Source organism: Neurospora crassa, linkage group III (assembly GCF_000182925.2).
Source record: "Neurospora crassa OR74A linkage group III, whole genome shotgun sequence".
In the NCBI taxonomy this organism is placed as follows: Eukaryota; Fungi; Ascomycota; class Sordariomycetes; order Sordariales; family Sordariaceae; genus Neurospora; species Neurospora crassa.
In genome coordinates, this window is record NC_026503.1 from 3233949 (window position 1) to 3252080 (window position 18132).

An 18132-nucleotide genomic window follows, 5' to 3' on the forward strand; every position below is an offset into this window, starting at 1 on the left:
TCTTTCGAATTGGCAGTACCATTCCCTCCACCTCTCCAAAGACGTCCGTGGCAGGTTACCTTACCTAGCATTTCCATGACAGAAAGGGAAACCTCGTAGTAGCCACCATCACCGCCACCGTTGAGCACCACTTTTCTCTCTTTTTCCATCGCTGACCTCTCATCGACTCGAGTCTTCTCTTCGATACGCATCTGGCACCCAAAAGGATGCTCGAAATGGCCTTCATAACGTGTCGCCTGCAGGCCTGCAGATTGGCCTGATGATAAATGGACAGCCATATGCATCCGAGACCAGCGTGCAGCTGCACATGTGACCCCCCATTTGCTGGTCTGCCGCCATGATAGGGTGTGGCTGCTCTGGGGAAGTGTGGCCAGCAGACGGAGATGGTGGTGGCCGTAGTGGTGGTCGATGGTGCTGGACGTGGTGGTGAGTGAGATTTGGCCGCGACCCTTTTATTCGTGAACCCAACCCAACTCGTGCCAACGTGTCAAACCAGCCCCTGGCTCTTTTTCTTCCACCCGTCGCTGTGCGAGATTTTCAGCGACACCTTTCTTCACATTCCCTCATCGTGCCCCTCGTCGGTTGTTGAGCCACGATGGCGGCGGCGAGATTGACGGTCCTGTCGTAGTCGAGGGAACACGGAACCTTTTTTTCCCCCCTCTTGGTCGCTCGGTCTTCCGGTTCTTGTTTTGCTCTTAAGTCGCACGAGAAATTCTGTTGAAGCTGAGCTGCGACGTCTTAACAAAACTTTGTTCAATTGGCCCGTTGATCTCTGAGCTTGGTAGTTCGAATCCCCACTGACTAGAGGTCGGAAGGCTTGCTTCGGCGACCATTGGACGCTGTGCTGAAAAGATTCGCCAATGAGGGTGTTTGCGCGGCCATGTTCCATCACACGAGCTGAGAAGCACACGTCAAGCGTTCGTCCTCATAAGAGCCGCATCGTCCGGGTTATGACAAGTGAGAAATGTGATGTCGGTCAGGGTGATTTGAGAGTCGTCGCCGCCGTCGTTTGTTGCCATCGTCGGTCGGAATGTGTGAAGCTTCCATAGGAATTCTGGAAGAAACAGCGACGGCGGTCCACAACATGGAATCCCACGAGCGTCTTTAAATGTCTTGCAATGACCTCGGACGCTTCTCCACAAGCTGCTGCAAGATGAGCTGGCAGGGCACCAAGCAGCAAGGTCCAGCACGTCCAGCACATCACAGCACACACTTTCGCTACACCAAGGAACCATAGCAAAGTGCACGGCAGGGCAAGCGGACGGATTTGGCAACATTTCCAGCAATAGTACCATCAGGCTTTGCCGGGCCATCAGCTATATAGATACCAGCCTCATTCGGTTGCTGCTGGCTGGCTGTCCCATTACGTCGTGTTCGCTTTGCTGTCAATGTTGCGCCCTGTCTGCGCCCGGGTTGCATGTAGTGTTTATGCGTTTCGCCCTGTTCCATGTCTCCTTGTTTATTTATTCCTTTGTCTTTTTGGTCCGAGGCGACGTGCTACGTATGGGAGGTCCTTCCAGAAAGGAGGGAGAGCATGGTTCAACGACGTTGCACACAAAGACAAGCCCGGCGGGTCCCTGACATATGAGATCAGATACAGCATATATCGAAGCCAGAAACCGTCAGAGACACTACATCCGCCGCAGTACCTTTTCCTAAAGGCAATGTATAAAGCTTGAAAAGTAACCAGTGCTTTATCAAGAGCGCCACGCAATTGCAGCAGTTTCGCATTCCGATGGAAGAGGGGGCACGATATGTGGTTGTTGTTCCACAGATGGCGATGGCCGCACAGGTTGGGACGGAAACGCCAGTACAATGCAGACCCTTTGGGCTCATATAGGTTGTCGGACGTCATCGGTGTTGAGACGTGAAATGACATGGAGGGTTGGGTTTAGCATATCCGGAACCTAGATCCTAAGCTTCCCCATCCGGATATCCCCAGACTCCCGCTTTGCTCGAGGCATTCTCTCTCTCCATCACGAGTCCACAGTGGACGAGACACTTGACACCAAGGCCGCCCAATTCCGGACCGTTCGCAATCTTAATTGAATCTGAAGACAAGCCTTCACCCATGTCGAATGGCTGAAAAAATCGCTGCCCAAGGCCGATACTTCCAACGGCAATGTCCATTGATGTGATGAAGTGATGAACTTTTTGCTGGTCGAATGGGAATTCCATGCCATTGCGCCGCCAATTGATGGTGGGGTCAGCATAGCCTTGCCAGCTGCCGAATGCCAATTGGTTTTCAGCTGCCGGGCCGTCGTGGGCTGCCGAGGCTGCCAAAAGCGAAACGCAGAAGTCTGTAGTCTGCGGCAGGCAAGACCAATGAGCACCGGCACAGTGCCGGACAGACCAGCCAAGGTGGACAAGCTCACGGTGGCACGGCCTCAGCTGGATTGCCTGCCACAAGCCGACTCCAGTGGACTGGACTTTTGAATGGCGATCTCTTTGACCATGCGCCGATACCAATTGGCAGTAGCGCCAGACGCCGCGAACGAACAATTCCCATTGCTACGCTCGTCCCCAGACTCTCAGAATTCTGACTGCAACTGGCACAACGCCGAGAAACAGCGACTCCCTCTCTGGTTCGGACCTGCGCGTCGTCTGCCCCAAACAGCTCCCTCTTGCGTCCACCGTCGTCGCCGACCCATCGATTCTCTCTTTGCCCCGGGCCATTATCCAACAGTCAACAACTGAATAATTGCTTCAGCCCATCTGAAGCGTGGCAGTTCGTCGCCTCCAACCCTCTCAGCATCCGAGTCGCCAGCCAGCGGTCCAGTCGCAGTTGAGCATGCTGTCGCAAAGATCAAGGAGCCAAGACAAGAACACCGCAACGGCAACGGAAGAATAACGGCACCAGCGACCGGCATCCTTTTCCTTCCCTTCCTCTCCAACGAAAGCACCACGAAGCACCACACGCTTTGCTTTAGCCGACTACACAGGTACTCGGCCACATCAACTTGCATCATTCTGCCGCTGAGACGAGACGTCACCTTCTTTTCAGCCCGTCGCTCGCTCCACTCTCACCTTCTCATGACCTTTGCGCCTAATCCTACCGACTCCGCCGACCGTCTCCTTTTCCCTAGGTTGCCTCCTCGATCTGCACCTTCTTAGTTTTTTCCTCGACTGCGACCTTCGTACAGCAAACGTGCGCCAAGTGCCCTCGACACACAGACACACAACCGAACCATTACTCACAGTCCCTTATTCGGGTGCGCGCAGGGCGACCCCAGCTGCTGCTGCATCCACCATGGAGGACGGCCATCACTCACCGGATTCGACCAAGGAATCAAAGTCGGAGGAACACTCCAAGATGAACGGCTCCAAGCTAAAACGGGATGGCGCCAGCAACGCCGGCAATGCGGCCACGCCAAACGGCTCCCAGACCGGAATCTCGAGACCCCCAAGCATGTCGCCCGACGAGCACAAGGCTGCGAGTGAGAGCACAGCAACTCCCAGCGAAAATGTCCCGACACAAAAGCCTTCGCGAAAGGCGTCTCAGAAGAACATGAAGAGGGAACCGGTGCTCTTCAACCATCTCCCCGACGTGAGGGAAGAGGCATGCACACATTTCCAGGTCATTCATGACTGTCTCTATGGCTCAAAGAACATGGGTGCATCCGAGCACGATGCGTTGGATTGTGACTGTGCGGAAGAATGGCGTAAGTGAAAATATCTTCGGCGTCCCCTTGCCGCTAGCGTCATGTCCCCTCCGGCCCGCCCGCCCGCCGACACCCCCCCTTAACCGAATACTGACACCTGGCTCATCGTATAGGCGGTGATATGAACCATGCGTGCGGGGAAGATTCAGACTGTATTAATCGGGCCACGAAAATGGAGTGCGTTGACGGCGATTGCAACTGTGGTAGCGGATGCCAGAACCAGCGCTTTCAGCGAAAACAGTACGCCGACGTATCGGTCATCAAGACGGAAAAGAAGGGGTTCGGCCTCCGGGCAAACACGGATTTGCAAGTTAACGACTTCATTTTCGAGTACATTGGCGAGGTCATCAACGAGCCGACATTTCGCAGCCGCATGGTCAAATACGACAAGGAGGGCATCAAGCACTTCTATTTCATGTCACTAACCAAATCCGAGTTTGTTGATGCCACTAAGAAGGGCAACCTCGGCAGGTTCTGCAACCATTCGTGCGATCCTAATTGCTACGTCGACAAGTGGGTGGTTGGTGACAAGCTGCGCATGGGCATTTTTGCGGGGCGCGCAATCAAGGCTGGTGAGGAACTGGTGTTCAACTACAACGTGGACCGCTATGGCGCCGACCCGCAGCCTTGCTACTGCGGTGAACCAAACTGCACCGGTTTCATTGGCGGCAAAACGCAAACAGAGCGTGCAACCAAACTGCCGCCTGCCACCATCGAGGCGCTTGGTATCGAAGATGGAGACAGCTGGGACACGGCGGTGGCGGCCACCGTCAAGAAGCCCCGCAAGAAGAAGGCTACCGAGGACGATGAAGAGTACATCAACCGCTTCGAGCCTCGTGGCCTCGATGAAGAGGGTGTCACCAAGGTCATGGCCACGCTCATGCAGTGCAAGGAGAAATGGATTGCCGTCAAGCTGCTCGGCCGCCTTCAGAATGCCGACGATGACCATGTCCGGAACCGGGTTGTTAAGATGCACGGATACCAGATTTTGAAGACAACCCTCAACACCTTTAAGGAAGACACCAATGTCGTACTGCAGATTCTCGATATCCTGTACCAACTCCCCCGCATCACCAAGAACAAGATTACCGATTCCAACATCGAAGCCGCCGTCGAGCCCCTCACCCATTCCGACCATGAGGATGTCGCGTCGCAGTCCAAACGATTGCTTCAGGAATGGAGCAAATTGGAGACAGCCTATCGCATCCCGCGCAAGAAGCTCGACCCCTCCGCTCCCGTAACCACAAATTCGTTTGAGGATGACCGCCGCAACGTCAATCATGAGGAGCATCCCTCAAGACCTGTCAATCCGTTCGAGAACATGGTTGTGCCCACGGGTCCCCGCAGCAACATTCCCCAACGGAACATGAACTACTTCAACAACCAGAGACCACGCAAGCTTCCAACGAATCTTCCTGCAGGATGGTTTGTCACCACTGACAGCACAGGCAAATACTACTTTTACGACAAGAGCGGCCATACCCAGTGGCAGCGACCTACAACGCCTGCTGTCGACGTGCCCAAGCCCTCTGCCAAGGTGGAACAAAACCAAAAGGCTCTGCAGGATATCATCGACAGTTTGACCAAGGAGCCGACGCCCCGCCATTCTGCGAACCAAACCCCTAAATCTAACACACCCGTGCCAGACAATGGTAAGAAGGAGAAGTGGAGGTCTCTTCCGGTTGAGAAACAGATGAAGATTTACGAAAACACGGTATGTCCAATCCCGGAAGCCAACTGCCCCTCCTATTGCGGTGACGCTAAACAAAGTACTTTCAGCTCTTTCCTCATGTGAAATACGTCATGGACAAGTTTCACCGAAGACTTCCCAAGGAAGACCTCAAGCGGTTTGGCCGTGAGATCAACAAGAAACTGGTTGCTTCCGACTACAAGAACCACCGTGTCGATGACCCTACGACCATTTCCTCCAACCAGGCAAGGAAGATCAAGAAATTTGTCAAGGACTTCTTTGATCGTGCTGTGGTCAAGCACAGGGAAAACGAGCAGCGCGCTGCACAGAAAGCCGGGCCATCATCTTCCGGCGCCCCATCGCCTACCAACGGCGGTTCAGCCAAGTCACCACTTGGCCGTAACGGCGCCAGCAATGCCACCGTCAAGACCCAGCAGCCCGACGCCGATGGCGATATTGTCCTTACAGACGTGGAGGATGAGGGCGAGAATACTCCTGCCACCTCCAGCTCAGACCGCAAGAGGAAGCGTGCGGAAGAGCAAGAGGTTCCGGCGCCGGCATCCGAAGCGATACCTTCACCGAAGCGAGCCAAGGAGGACTCGACAACCGAAGACTCGATCCCCAGCCCTCCGCCCCCTCCGCCGCCGCCGACAGATACTCCACTCACCGAAGAGGAGCGATCAATGCGCGAGCAAGAGGAGGCCTTAATGAGGGAGAACGAAGAAGCGCAGAGGCTGGAGGACGAGGAGGCCGAGCGCCGGGTGAGTGTTACTGTTCAGGGAGCGGCTGTCGCGACCAGCAAGGTGAACGGAGTAAATGGGACCAAGGCCCACCATACCTCAGAGGCATCACCTGCTGTTTCCGATGAGAATGGGATGGACGCTGGTCGTGATGAGAAGAGTCATGAGCAAATGGCACAACAGGAGCCCGTCAGTCGTTAGCTATCTTTTATAAGTTCTTTTTCTTTCCTTTTTTTTTTTTTTATCTTTCTTCTTTCTTTCTTCTTCCGGGTGTGTGGAAAAGAGTCCAATGGTTGTTGAAAGCAAATCATGGACAGAGAGGCACAGTTCAAGGGAAATGCTTGAATGGCTCTTTCCTTATCGGTTCGTTGCATGAAAAGGTTACCGCCTAACCGCCCTGGAATCATTGTTGGCTGGTTGGCATTAGAAAAGTGGTTGGTTTGGTGGGTACTCGTTTATCCGGTTCATGTTGGTGGGTCGGTTGGTCGGTTGGTCATATATCCAAAATCGGTCGGTACACGGTCCAAAGGGTTGATGGTTTCCTGAGTTATCATTCTCAGCACGTCTAATGTCCGAGGAAAGGTGGACGAACAGACAGACAGGCATGGACTCTTGTTATTGCTTTCCTACGATGTTCCACTTTCATCAGCAACAAGTTTATCTTTATATTCAGGTCTAGATCGATGACGGATTGGGTGATGGATGTGCCGGTGCTGGGGACAATTCGACAGTCATCAACATATAGGCGGTAGGCTACTATAATTGGTGGACGAGGGGTACCAGTATTGCTGGCTGACTTTTCAGTCATGGACACACACGCACCTGCCCCCTTGTATTGCCTTGGAGGAATTTTTTTTATTGGTAGAGAACGCAATACCGCATTTTGACAACGGACGTGGTCGTGATGGTGGTGGCGACACTGCTGGTGGTGGTGGCGGTGGTGGTGGTGGATTGACACACACACACACACACAAATGATAGCAGATACATCCATCCTCGCTACATCCCAAACGGCCGGGCAGCTTCTGGCAGCTGATCGCTGGAGGAGCTGGTGTTGAAAAAAAGTATATCTACAGGAACCATGATACAGGTGGACTTCACAGTGAAGATATCTGCCAATAGCAGACGTGTGGCTACAGTGGACCTGGGTGGCAGATGCCTACTTGGTTGCTTGTTTCAAACTCATACAGAGCTCCCTCTTTGTCTCACCAACTCCTTTCCCTCTCCCTTTTTCTTTTCTTTTCTTTTCTTTTTCGTTGCTCTCTTTCTCTTTCTCTTTTTAAGGCGTTAGGTCTCAAAAACAAAATGGGAATCGGAGATATGGAAAAAGCATTAATCGGCAACGGCGTTTATTATTATTTTTTTATTATTATTTTTTTTATTTTTTTTGGGAAGTACCCGGAGTGAGATGAGAAACAAAGGCGTTCGTTCGCGTTTTTGATCTTGCCTATATATGTACACAGTAGTAGTTCCTTGTGGAAATCTATCGCATGGCATTGTTGTTTTCATCACTTGCGGTTTGGGTTTCTCATGGTATTCATTGTTATTGTTTTGCTCTTCATTAGGGGCAAGCAAGCGAGCCAGCAAGCAAGCAAGCAAAGTGGTAAACAGGCAGCCGGACTGGAACTGGACAGACGGGCGAGTGCAAACTGGTGCGAAAAGGCACATGGCAGAAGATAAGTAGGAAAGAGATAAAAGACATAGTGGGAAACTTGGACTCCGTTTGGCGAACTGGGGGGATATAATAAGCTAGAGAGAGAGGGAGACATCGATACGCTTGCCATTTCGTTGTACTCACGGCGATTGGGGATGTGATGTGGGTTGAACGAGGGAATATACCGCTGTTTGATAACATGGAATCTAGAAAATATTCTCTCATGAGTAGAACGTATTTGACAACAATGTTATTGGGTGGATACGGGAATTTTCGGGGGACAGTCTGATCATAGCGGTGAAGTCTTTTCGCTCGCTCGCTCGCTCGTGCTTGTAAGCATGAGCTCTGCGAAGATCTCGGTGGATCTTCGTCTACTTATTCACGTAAACACAAGTTTCAAACGTACTCGGCTCTTATGCATATCCGACGAGGCAACACGACCAAGTAATGGAACGTGAAAATTGCAGACCGTGAATCAAGAGCGTTTTGACTGGCAGGTTGTTCAACTAATCTGTAATTGGCTATATGTTTCCCAGAGAAGGTAGATGGTGATCATCCAAGAGGTTGCTAATATTGGAATATATCCATGCAAGAAAAAGAAAAGGGTATCTATCAAGCGCCGTCTCCTCAGGTCGTTAAAAAAAGGTATATCCAAGAACCAGAACCAAATTACCAGAGAAAAGTCAAAAGCCGCGACCAAAAACCGGGTCGTTTTTCCGTCAATCTTTATCTTTCCCACTCCTTTGCTGGCTTTCGACGCTGCTGCTGCTGCTGCTGCTGCTGCTGTAGCACCGTAGTGTAGCCTCCTAATCCTATCCCATCCGGTCCAGATCCAGAGTATCATGCCCTTCCTCCCCTCATATGTACCTATATATATACCGTTGATTATCATTAGACAAAAAGCCATTAAGTGTTGTTGTGTTTGGTTCCGTCTCGACGAGCATTACCTGCCTGCCCTCTTCGAAACGATCAGAGCAGCTCCATCATTTCAATTCTCATATCATATCATATCAACCACACCAACCCCGCCACCACCGTCGTCAAAACCGGCACCACCACCACCCCCAGCTTCCTTGACCCCAATGTGACTGCTGCACCACCGCCGCTCGTTGACGACGACACTATCTCCTCGGGCAATGTCTCATTAGCAAACCCCACGCCACAAACCACATTCACCATCTTGGCTGCCTGCACATAAACTCCCGCCACGGGCTGCTTGCGGTCGGCGGCAGCCGCATGATAGACCTGCATCGTCTCCCTCAGACACCCATCGCAGGTCGGCACCGTCGACCCGGGCAAACTGACATTCAGCGCCAGGTGATAGACATAGACGGAGCTAGGGTTGGTAAAGTTCATGACGGCGTTTGCGTAGCAGTATCCTTCGACTACTTCTGAAGAAGAAGAAGAAGAAGAGGAGGAGGAGGAGGTGGTGGTGGTGGTGTCTTTCAGACAGGTAGCCGAGCGAACGGGGGCGTAGGCGATCATGGCGACGTACGCGTCGCGGACGACGGTGTGGCCGGCGCGGAACTCGGCGCCGCAGTTGGCGTCCGAGATCAGGTCGGAGGCGAGCGAGGAGAGGTAGGAGGTGCAGAAGTTGGCGTTGGGAGAGCACGAGGCGTCGAGGACGCGGGTGAGCGAGACGAGGGAGCGTTGGGCTTGGAAGAAGGATTGGGAGCCCTGCGCGAAGGGGAAGGAAGGGATGTTAGTTATTGTATGATATGGATAATAGGAGAAGAGAAGGACAACAACAACAAGAACAACAACAACAACAACAACAAAAGCGGGGAACGTGGTACACACCTGCATCAATAACGAGATGGGGTAGCACTGGTTGAAAGTCTGGTTGTTGAGAAAAGAGTTGAGAAAAGCCGGGCAGTTGCTGTTGGGACCAAAGTTGGCGGATAAACTGCCGTCAAAGAACTTGGGTAGGGAGCTCGATACGGCGGCGGTCTCTTCGGCCCGGGCGGCGGTGAAAGTGGAAGTAGTACCCGTGGGTTTCTCGGTGACGGTAGAGACGGCGATTTGGAAGGTGGTTGTCACGGAGCCGGATGCCACGGAGGTGATTTCCTTTTCCTCACGCTTCCTCAACCCTCCATGCTTCAACTCCGCCTCCTCCGGTGATAGCAAGATCCATTCTCCTTCATCGATGGTTGGTGGTTCTGAGGTGTCGATATCCAACGGTGCATTATTGAAGTCGATGGAGTCGCTCAAGTCATCCTTGATTTCGATAGCCAGCGCCCGCGCTGTTACCTGGCTGACAAGGCAAAGCAGGACGACTAGGGTGACGACAACCCATTGAGTCTTTTGTGAAGAACGGGAGGTAAACGAGTACATGATCATGTCACGGCTGTAACAGAGTGTCGTAGCAGTTGGTGGTACATTACTCTGTGGAACAACACAGATGTCGAGTTGTAGGCTATGTAAAAACGAAGGACTGAAAATTTCCTGATCGGCCGGGTCAGACAGACAGATCGGTGTTAGGGCGCGTATGTCTCGGTATGGTTTAGTCGATCTCCCTTCGTATGTTGATGACCAGGACGGGGGGGTTAAGCGATGAGAGCAGCGAGCGAGCAAGGGAAGCGCAAGTGGGGATGTCTTTCCCGTCTTTATATCACTGCAGCGGTCCAGTTCCTCGTAGGGAGACCGGGGAGTGATGGGTGATAAATGGCGCCGGCCCAACAAGGCGGGATGGGGGTGAGGAGGAGGAGGAGGAGGAGCTAACAATCCAATGTTGGCATCTGTCTGGTCCAGTCCAAAGGCAGCGTCCCGTGGGCTCTACTTAGAAGAAAGGCCCAAGGGCGGGCGGGATCAGGGAAATGGTCCGATATGGGTAGGCGGGTAAATATAAGACGAGGAACAGAACAATGGGACACCAATGGGGACGAAGAACCGGTGCAATGCCGACGGTGGTTGCAGAAGCAGTGCAGAAAAAAAAAAGGGCGTAAGGTCTGCGGGTGTTCTGGCCAGAATGGAAGCTGGGGGCGAGCGGAGTGCGGACACTTGGTTCGCCCGGATGGATGGTTGGCTCGGCTGCGGAGATGAATAATGGTGTTGAGAGCAGGGCAGAGCCATGTACCCTGTCCTGTCTGTTGTTGTCCACCACGTTGAGAGATATTATAGAGGGAGAAGAGAAATGGCTCGAAGGAAAACAACTGAAAGAGGGCTGAGAGGGTTGGAAGAGGAAATTAAACAAAAAAGGCAGTCGGACAAGTGCTAATGTTCCCATTGGGGGTGGCACTACACTAGTGCTGTGCGTAAAAGCTGCTACTGTAAAAGATCTGGGTCAGGGGTAAAGTGGCAGAGAGGCCAGCCCCAATGCTTCTTTGTTGACGGTGGTGTGGTGTTTTTTTTGAGGCGTTGTGGCTGTCTTGTTGTGTCCCTCTGTGCCGTCCTCGAGCTTCGACAACCTTCTCTCTTCACTAGTTCGTTCCAAGACGTTGAATAAGCCGACCATGGTGGATGCTAAGCCCGGTGATGGCCTCGAGGGTGTTTTACTCGAGAACGGACCTCGATGTTGAGACAAGCAGAGTGGGATCTCTGTCTCGTACCTTGGAGATGCATGCGGAGTGGAGCAGGGGTGTGGACGACGAGGATGGTCAACAGGGGTCCCGAAAGAGGCCATCACCAACGAACGGGACGAGAGCTTGGACCGCTGGGCTTGGTTACACCGATGCAAGCAAGTGGGTAGGCGAGAAGCGTGGTGATCAATTATTGAATGGCGCATTTTATGTATAACAAAAGGTACGTACACTACATTATATGTATAGGCTGTACCATGTACGTGTAGGTATACATCGATACAGCGTATATAATGCAGGGGACCTGTCTTGCGCATCTCTGTCGCTGTTGCTGCTGGCTGCGCATTGGCTCGGGTACATGAAGCCGACTTTGTGCATTTTATTGCTTCCATCAGCCTTCCATACCTAGCTCTCATTGGGTGAACTCGGTGGACCAATCAAATTTGCTAAAGAGAGGAAAGAAGTCGTAAACGGTTAATGACAATTATTGATGGTGGTTGATTGTGGTGGTTTGGTGGCGTTTGGGTGGCTCTCTTTCAGCCTCCAGATGAGCGCAAGCGACGGGAGGAACGTACGAAAGAAAAGGTTGGGAACAAGTCCCACAACTTCAGTTGTCATCTCATTGGACGAAGCGATGAAAGCCAAAGACGGACGACGGCCCATTCAGCGTGCGTGCGTGCGTGCGTGGAAGTGGTACCTGGTAGGGTTCAGCATCGCATCAACTGGATGATGAACCCGATTTAGATCAGACGCAGGTACAAGCCATCGATGTTCAGTTGACTTCCAGATCGGTGGTTGAGGGGGGCCAAAGATGGAAGAAAAGGCCACCACCTCACTGGCGACCGCAAACCCCAAAGCAGGTACGAGGTGGCACATAAGCGAGATTTGGCTTTTCATCAGCACCTGCTGCCAAGCGAGTGCGTCCGTGCGTGTAAACAAATCGATTTTGTAAGCGAATCCGTCTCCCATCACTGTCGTCGAAGCAATCAATCATCAACACACTTGCTTCGTTGGCCTCGGACTTTTCCCAATTGCACCCCGGCGGATGCCCACAGCGAATAAATACAGTCTTCCATCCGAGGGGGAAATTCTCTCCCAAGTGGAAGCTTCCCATCAGTCCTTCTAGCTCCGTCTGCTGTGTACCTCACACCTTGCCACGTTCGGGTGTTTTCAAGTTCGAGTCCTGTGCTTGCACGACATTATTGGTGCGACAGGACATCTGTCTGATTTTTTTTTTTTTTTTTTTTTTTTTTTTTTTTTTTTTTTTTTGACAAGCCACGGCTTCCTTGTTCTTCCCTTCTTAACATTCCGACTTTGACAGTCGTCTGAAAACGATCCTTCGCACAACAGAGAAACAAAAGACGGAAAAAAGTCTAGACCACCCTCAGCCTCCATTGTAGATCCGGCCGGTTCCGGGGATCAGCAGCACAAAGCGGGAATGATCCTTCTGATCCTCTCAAGTGTAGTGTGGTGGACCGTGGCGCGAGAGAGAGATTCCCAATCTCGCAATCTCGCTGATTGTCTCCCGCCCGTACATAGGTAGCTCGTCAAGGTACCCCGTACCCGTACCCCGTAACCCCAACAATGTTTTGCGGTACCCTACGTACCCCCCCCGGAAGACACCATCATCACCACGCCTTCGGGTGTGTGCCACTGGGCCACGTTCGTTCGGCATTGAGGCAAGGCGATGGGGTTGGACTATGAATTCTTTTTTTACAGCGGGACAGGGTACATGTATGTGTATGTGTATGTGTATGTGTATGTGTATGTGTAGAAAGGCTGCCAAATTATCATCAAAAATAGATTGCGCTTGATCAGGTCTACCTAGTCCATCCCTTCCCGTTTGAGCTCTCTACAGTACCACATGGTTTCCGCACGTCCAGCGTGCCTGTGCCCTACTTATCACAACGTCAATATGATAACATAACCGAGGCTCGCCCTTGAAGAGAATGCGGAATATGTGTCGATATAATTCTTTATAATCCAAGTGTTCATAGGCATTTTCTCGCAAATGTTGGTAGATGATCAATCAGTGGGGTAAAAATAGTTTAATAATCACGACAAGATGTCTTGGTCTTCGGAGAATAGATAGAGAATGCGGTGATGTTTGTCTGGTTGGTTATTCTTCCAAACAAAAACGAATAATAAGGGGCCCCCCAGAAAACAAAGAAAGGAAATTCGGAAGAAGAAGCAACAAACATATTGATGGCTCCGTAGTAGTACAGTAGTAGTACTTCGCGCGGTCCCAGGTCGCTCGTCACCACATACATAGGAAGTCTATCGATCATCATGAAAAAAAAAAAAAAAAAAAAAAAAAAAAAAAAAAGGGCCATTCTTTTACTCTAGCGAGACGATCGGATCCCCCCCCCCCCCCCCCCCCCCGGCTTAGGTCCGGGAAAGAGAGAGAAGACCGTACATACCCTTTCCTCGTCATCGGCTGTCTGAGTGAGAGGTTACCATATTTCCATGAACACAGCTTTGTGATCTGGTCATCTTTCGTGCTCTTGAAAAGAGCAAAGTGTCAAGCATGTACTCTGTCGATCCCGATGAAATGAGATGAGATGGAAATCCGTTACTTTTCTCGAGATTTGGAAACCCATGGTTCAGTCATGATCCCTTTTTTCCGAACAACCACTCGTCTACACATGTCCCTAGACTTAATCACGCATCAATCATGTCAGCGCCCGCGCCCGCGACTGCATTCACCCCGGAGGTACGAAGTCTGGGTCTGGAACCCGTATCGTATACAACAGAACGCCGCCAGATGCACATATGCGTGTGTCTGAGACCGGCCGGGCATTGAACGGGCTGAAGGGGGTTAAGAATAGGTGAGAGTGGTTCAGTTCGACATCAGCCAGGTAGGTACTTGAAAAGATATGCAGTGGGATCCCTCCTTTCTTTTCTTTTGTGTAACTGACCGGTCGGCCACCCGTGAGCTTGGCTGCCACATTTGCCCGTTCGTGCTCCCTGGGCATGGCTCAGTTTGCTGGGTGGAAGTGAAATGAATTGATGTTGCTGAACAATGGGTGATGTTGTCGGTGGTGCGCTGGCTGTCAATCACATGCTTGAGTGAGTCCTGGATGATTGTTGAATCCATTTCCATTTCATCGTGAAAAAAAAAGCCCTTATTCGTTCGTGTATGCATCCCGTTCCAAAACCCACCCAGATACCAAGAAAGCCGCCATTCGTTAGAATCACAATACAACAAACTTACTAAAACCAAGTTTACCTTCCCAAAAAAAAATGCTTCAACCTCACTCAGTGACGCTCTCTTTCCCTTTCTTTCCTACCTACCCACAAGCTCAACATCTACGCAAGATAGACATAATTCCCACCCTCTCTCTCGATGTAATCCTTTTCGATAAGCCTAATTGTAATCAAAAGGTTAGCATTCGTCCCTCCCAAATTTGTCAGTACCCGAAGGAAAACCAAGGAAAAAGCGTACTTCTCTATATTCGCCTTGATATCCGCCGCATCTACCGCCCCCCTCTGCTTCGTCTGGTTAATCACTTCGGCCACTAGCTGCGCATGCGCCATCTTCTTCCGGCTCTTCATGATGCGCACAATCGCCGCCTGCGTCTCAAACTGTCTGTCCTGCGCGACCCTTTCGTGCGTCTCCTTGTTCTCTTCCTTGGTCTCCTTGAGTTGGATTTGGTTGATCTTGACTCGGAACTTGGGATCGGTGAAGGACTTGTTGATAGAAAAGGTGTCGGTCTTGTTGACGTCGCGACCCTTGGGGTGTTTGTTGAGGACGCGCGTCTTGCCACAGGCTAGGGATTGCAGAGTCCGTTGGAGCTCGGGGTCGGGCATCCCCGTTGCTGAGGCGAGTTGCTCGTAGGAGAGGATCCCGTCCGGAGACTTTTCTTCGGCTTCGTTGAAGAGGACGAGGACGATGGCTTGGAAGGCCGAGACGAGTAGTTCCTTTGGTCCGCGGTCGAAGCGGGCCTTGACGACGCAGTGCGCGAGGTTGTGCTTCCATGTCAGACGGCGGCCGGTATGCTTGGATTTGTAGTACGTGTCGAACGTAGTGATATGATCCAGCACATTTTGCGGCAACAGGACGCGAACATCGGGGTAGGTAGGCCATGCGGCGGCTGATAGGACATTAACGCTCAGGTCGAGCTCCGAATTGGCTACGGGCGAGTCCTCGCCCCTACCGGCTAGCCAGGTCTTGTAGGAGGCGATTTCGTCCTTGGCCAGTTCCTGATCCTTGAACATGATCTCCAGATTGTGGGTGAAACTTGAACCGCACTCGTTCTTCAGCTTGGCCAGCATGTTCCTCTCCGCGTCACGGCTAGCACTGCGACCCATGAGGAGTCTGCGCGCGAGGTCCTTCTTGTAGAACGCCTCGAAGATGTCCTTGCCCTGGATGAACCGGAAAAGCTCCAGGCTGTGATCCAGCTGTCTATCCAGCTCAGCATCTTCATCTGCCGTGCTAGCAATGCCGCTCCTTTCGGCATCCTGCCTGTCCTTGACATCGGACAACAGTGCCTTGGGTAACGTCTTGAGACCACCGCGTAGCAACATGTCAATGTGCTTGGCGATCATCTCGCCCACCTTCGAGGTGCCCGTATTCCACGACGATGATACCGACTTGTCGTTGATGAAGAACCCGAAAGCGTCGCGTAACCCGTACGTGAAATCTTCGTCTCTGCCGAACGCATCACGAACCATTACGTCTAGCGCGCGACGCAGCTGCAAGATGCGAATAATCATTTCGTCGCCCCTAGCTGTATCGCTGACAATGGCCGCACCCGCCTTTCTGATGTACTGCTCCCACGGTCCCTTCAGCCTCTTCTGAATACCTGACAACTTTAGCAGCTCGTACAGGGCCTTGATGGAATCGAGGTCGTTTGCATCCAGCAACTTTGCGACACTGCCGCTGTCCAGCAGCTTCTCCGCATAGTTGAAGATGAGAATGTCGTGCGCGTCGTCCTTGAGCTGGCGCTTGGTGGTGCTGTCAAAGTTGTACACATCGCACCGCTCGCTTTCCTTGTTGAGCAGCCGCTCGCAAGCAACAATGTAGTCCTTGAGCCCGCACGACTCGCTGCGCTCTTCCGCAAACCTCCTCACGTACTCTCTCGACTCGTTGATGAACTTGGGCTCCAGCTCCTTGCCGTACACGCCCCAGAGCCTCAACATGGCCACCGATTCCCTCAACAGCTGCGAATCGAATCTGCTGTCATCGAGCCGATCAAACATAACCAACACGCACACAGCATTAACCACCCGTGCGCCGATGGTCAGCATATTTGCGCCGTTCCTGCTCCTCGAGCTATACATGGCGCTGCGGAACGCACTGATGCCCATATCATTGACACTCGTTGGCCCCTCCCTTTTTCCACTAGCACTCTTACCCTTCCCTTCCGCGCTAGTCCCGCTACCACCGGGAAGTAGATAACTCCTATCCAAGTAGCTGAAGATCCATCTGATCACCAAAAGCTGCGCAATCCACCTCTTCCAAGCGGCCAGCACCGCCCTGAGCAGGATCACATCCTCTTCGCCTCCCATGTCTGAAGCTATGGACGGAGCAGCCGCCAATAACGACTTGAGCACCTCGTCACTGTTCAACCACCCCTTGCACCGATCCTTCAACCACTCGTACAATTCCCCACTCTCCTTCTTGCCCCGTCGGCAGATATCTTCCACCCCGCGGTATAGTTTCTCCATGGGTTGGCCGCCCGTAGTGGTGTTATTGCCCGCCGCTCCGCTTCGGCTCTGACCACCTGGGCCGCCGGGACTAGGACTGTAGCCCCCAAGAGCAGGAGCGGCACCGGCACCGGCACCGGCACCGGCACCGTGACCGCTAAAGATAGCTCTAAGCGCCGTATCCAGATCGCCGCGAATGCGTGCATAGTGCGCTTCTTCGGTCTGAGTCTGGGTGGCGACAGGGCGGAGGTTCTTGACGACGAGGCGGCGGGCGCCAATGTGTGTTTGGAGGTAGTTGGTGCCCCCTGGTGTTTTGCCCGTGGCCATGCCGCCGCCCTTGGGGTTAAGCGGCGCTGTTGACGTACGGCCCGTGCTGTGCGAGGAAGATAGTGGTGGCCCTCGTATGTCCGAATGAGAAGAAGTGGCGACAGGCGAACTCCCTGCGGAGTTGTTACTTCCTTGGGTGAGGTCGATTACCTCGGGCGGTCCGGAAGCGGGGCGTTTGCCCTTGAGTTTGGCGGACATGGTAGGAGGTGTTGTGGCTGTTGTCGGGTGGACGGCGGAAGAGGCAGCGAACAGTTCGGAGCGGGAGCGCTTGTTGGGAGCAGCAGTGTTGGTGGTGGATGATGCGGCGGCGTGGAGGTGCGACTGCTGGGCGCCTTTATCCTTCAGGTTCAAGTCGTCGAAGCGGCGCTTGGTCGGAGTGGCTTGCGGCGGTGATGATGGCGTATGCTGATGAAGATGGCTCGTGGTGATGTTGTTATTGTTGTTGTTGTTGTTGTTGTTGTTGTTGTTGTTGTTGTTGTTGTTGTTGTCACGAGACAACTCGGACGGATTGGCAGTGCTGTTCGAAGGCATCGATGGACAAGTCGTTTTCAACAAACGTCTCCTCTCGCCTGCGCGGCAGGCTTATATACTTGTTGTGCTGTCAATATTTACAGGCTGCGTGAACTGCGAAGCGATTATGGACTGTTCGTTGTCAGCAAGTTTCTTTGAATTGCGTGGGAGGAAGTGAAAGTTCAAGTCAAGACAGCCGGGGCATGACGGAGTTAACAATTCCAGGTGGGGGAGGAGGAGCTCCGGCACCGTGTCAGCGGCAACGGCGATAACCGTACGGCACTTACCTACTTGTATACACTAGAAGTGGGACGCGGCCACCTGTTAACGGCGCGCAATTTCGCGTTAAGCATCATCGCTATGTCAGCGCTAACAGCAATCT

At 52.5% G+C, this 18132-nt stretch overlaps 4 protein-coding genes across 4 annotated transcripts; 2 read left to right on the forward strand and 2 right to left on the reverse strand.

The window, feature by feature from the left end:
- Positions 1 to 2524: 2524 nt before the first annotated feature.
- On the forward strand, positions 2525 to 7036 carry set-2 (set-domain histone methyltransferase-2). The gene is made up of 3 exons (XM_952647.2): positions 2525 to 3662; positions 3776 to 5376; positions 5442 to 7036. The coding sequence occupies exons 1-3, from the start codon at positions 3251 to 3253 to the stop codon at positions 6291 to 6293; spliced, it is 2865 nt and encodes a 954-aa protein (XP_957740.1). The 5' UTR covers positions 2525 to 3250; the 3' UTR covers positions 6294 to 7036.
- Positions 7037 to 8173: 1137 nt separating this feature from the next.
- NCU00270 (hypothetical protein) lies at positions 8174 to 11271 on the reverse strand. Its single transcript, XM_952648.2, has 2 exons — positions 9547 to 11271; positions 8174 to 9423 (listed from the first exon to the last, which is right to left on the reverse strand). The coding sequence occupies exons 1-2, from the start codon at positions 10084 to 10086 to the stop codon at positions 8752 to 8754; spliced, it is 1212 nt and encodes a 403-aa protein (XP_957741.2). The 5' UTR covers positions 10087 to 11271; the 3' UTR covers positions 8174 to 8751.
- NCU00271 (hypothetical protein) lies at positions 11221 to 12008 on the forward strand (the record flags this gene model as incomplete). The annotated part of the gene is made up of 3 exons (XM_952649.1): positions 11221 to 11430; positions 11514 to 11523; positions 11812 to 12008. The coding sequence occupies 3 exons, from the start codon at positions 11221 to 11223 to the stop codon at positions 12006 to 12008; spliced, it is 417 nt and encodes a 138-aa protein (XP_957742.1).
- A 2344-nt stretch (positions 12009 to 14352) lies between these two features.
- Positions 14353 to 17949, reverse strand: cul-4 (cullin-4). Its single transcript, XM_952650.3, has 2 exons — positions 14710 to 17949; positions 14353 to 14631 (listed from the first exon to the last, which is right to left on the reverse strand). Exons 1-2 carry the CDS (start codon positions 17769 to 17771, stop codon positions 14574 to 14576), a joined length of 3120 nt encoding a protein of 1039 aa, XP_957743.3. The 5' UTR covers positions 17772 to 17949; the 3' UTR covers positions 14353 to 14573.
- Between the last annotated feature and the right edge of the window lie 183 nt (positions 17950 to 18132).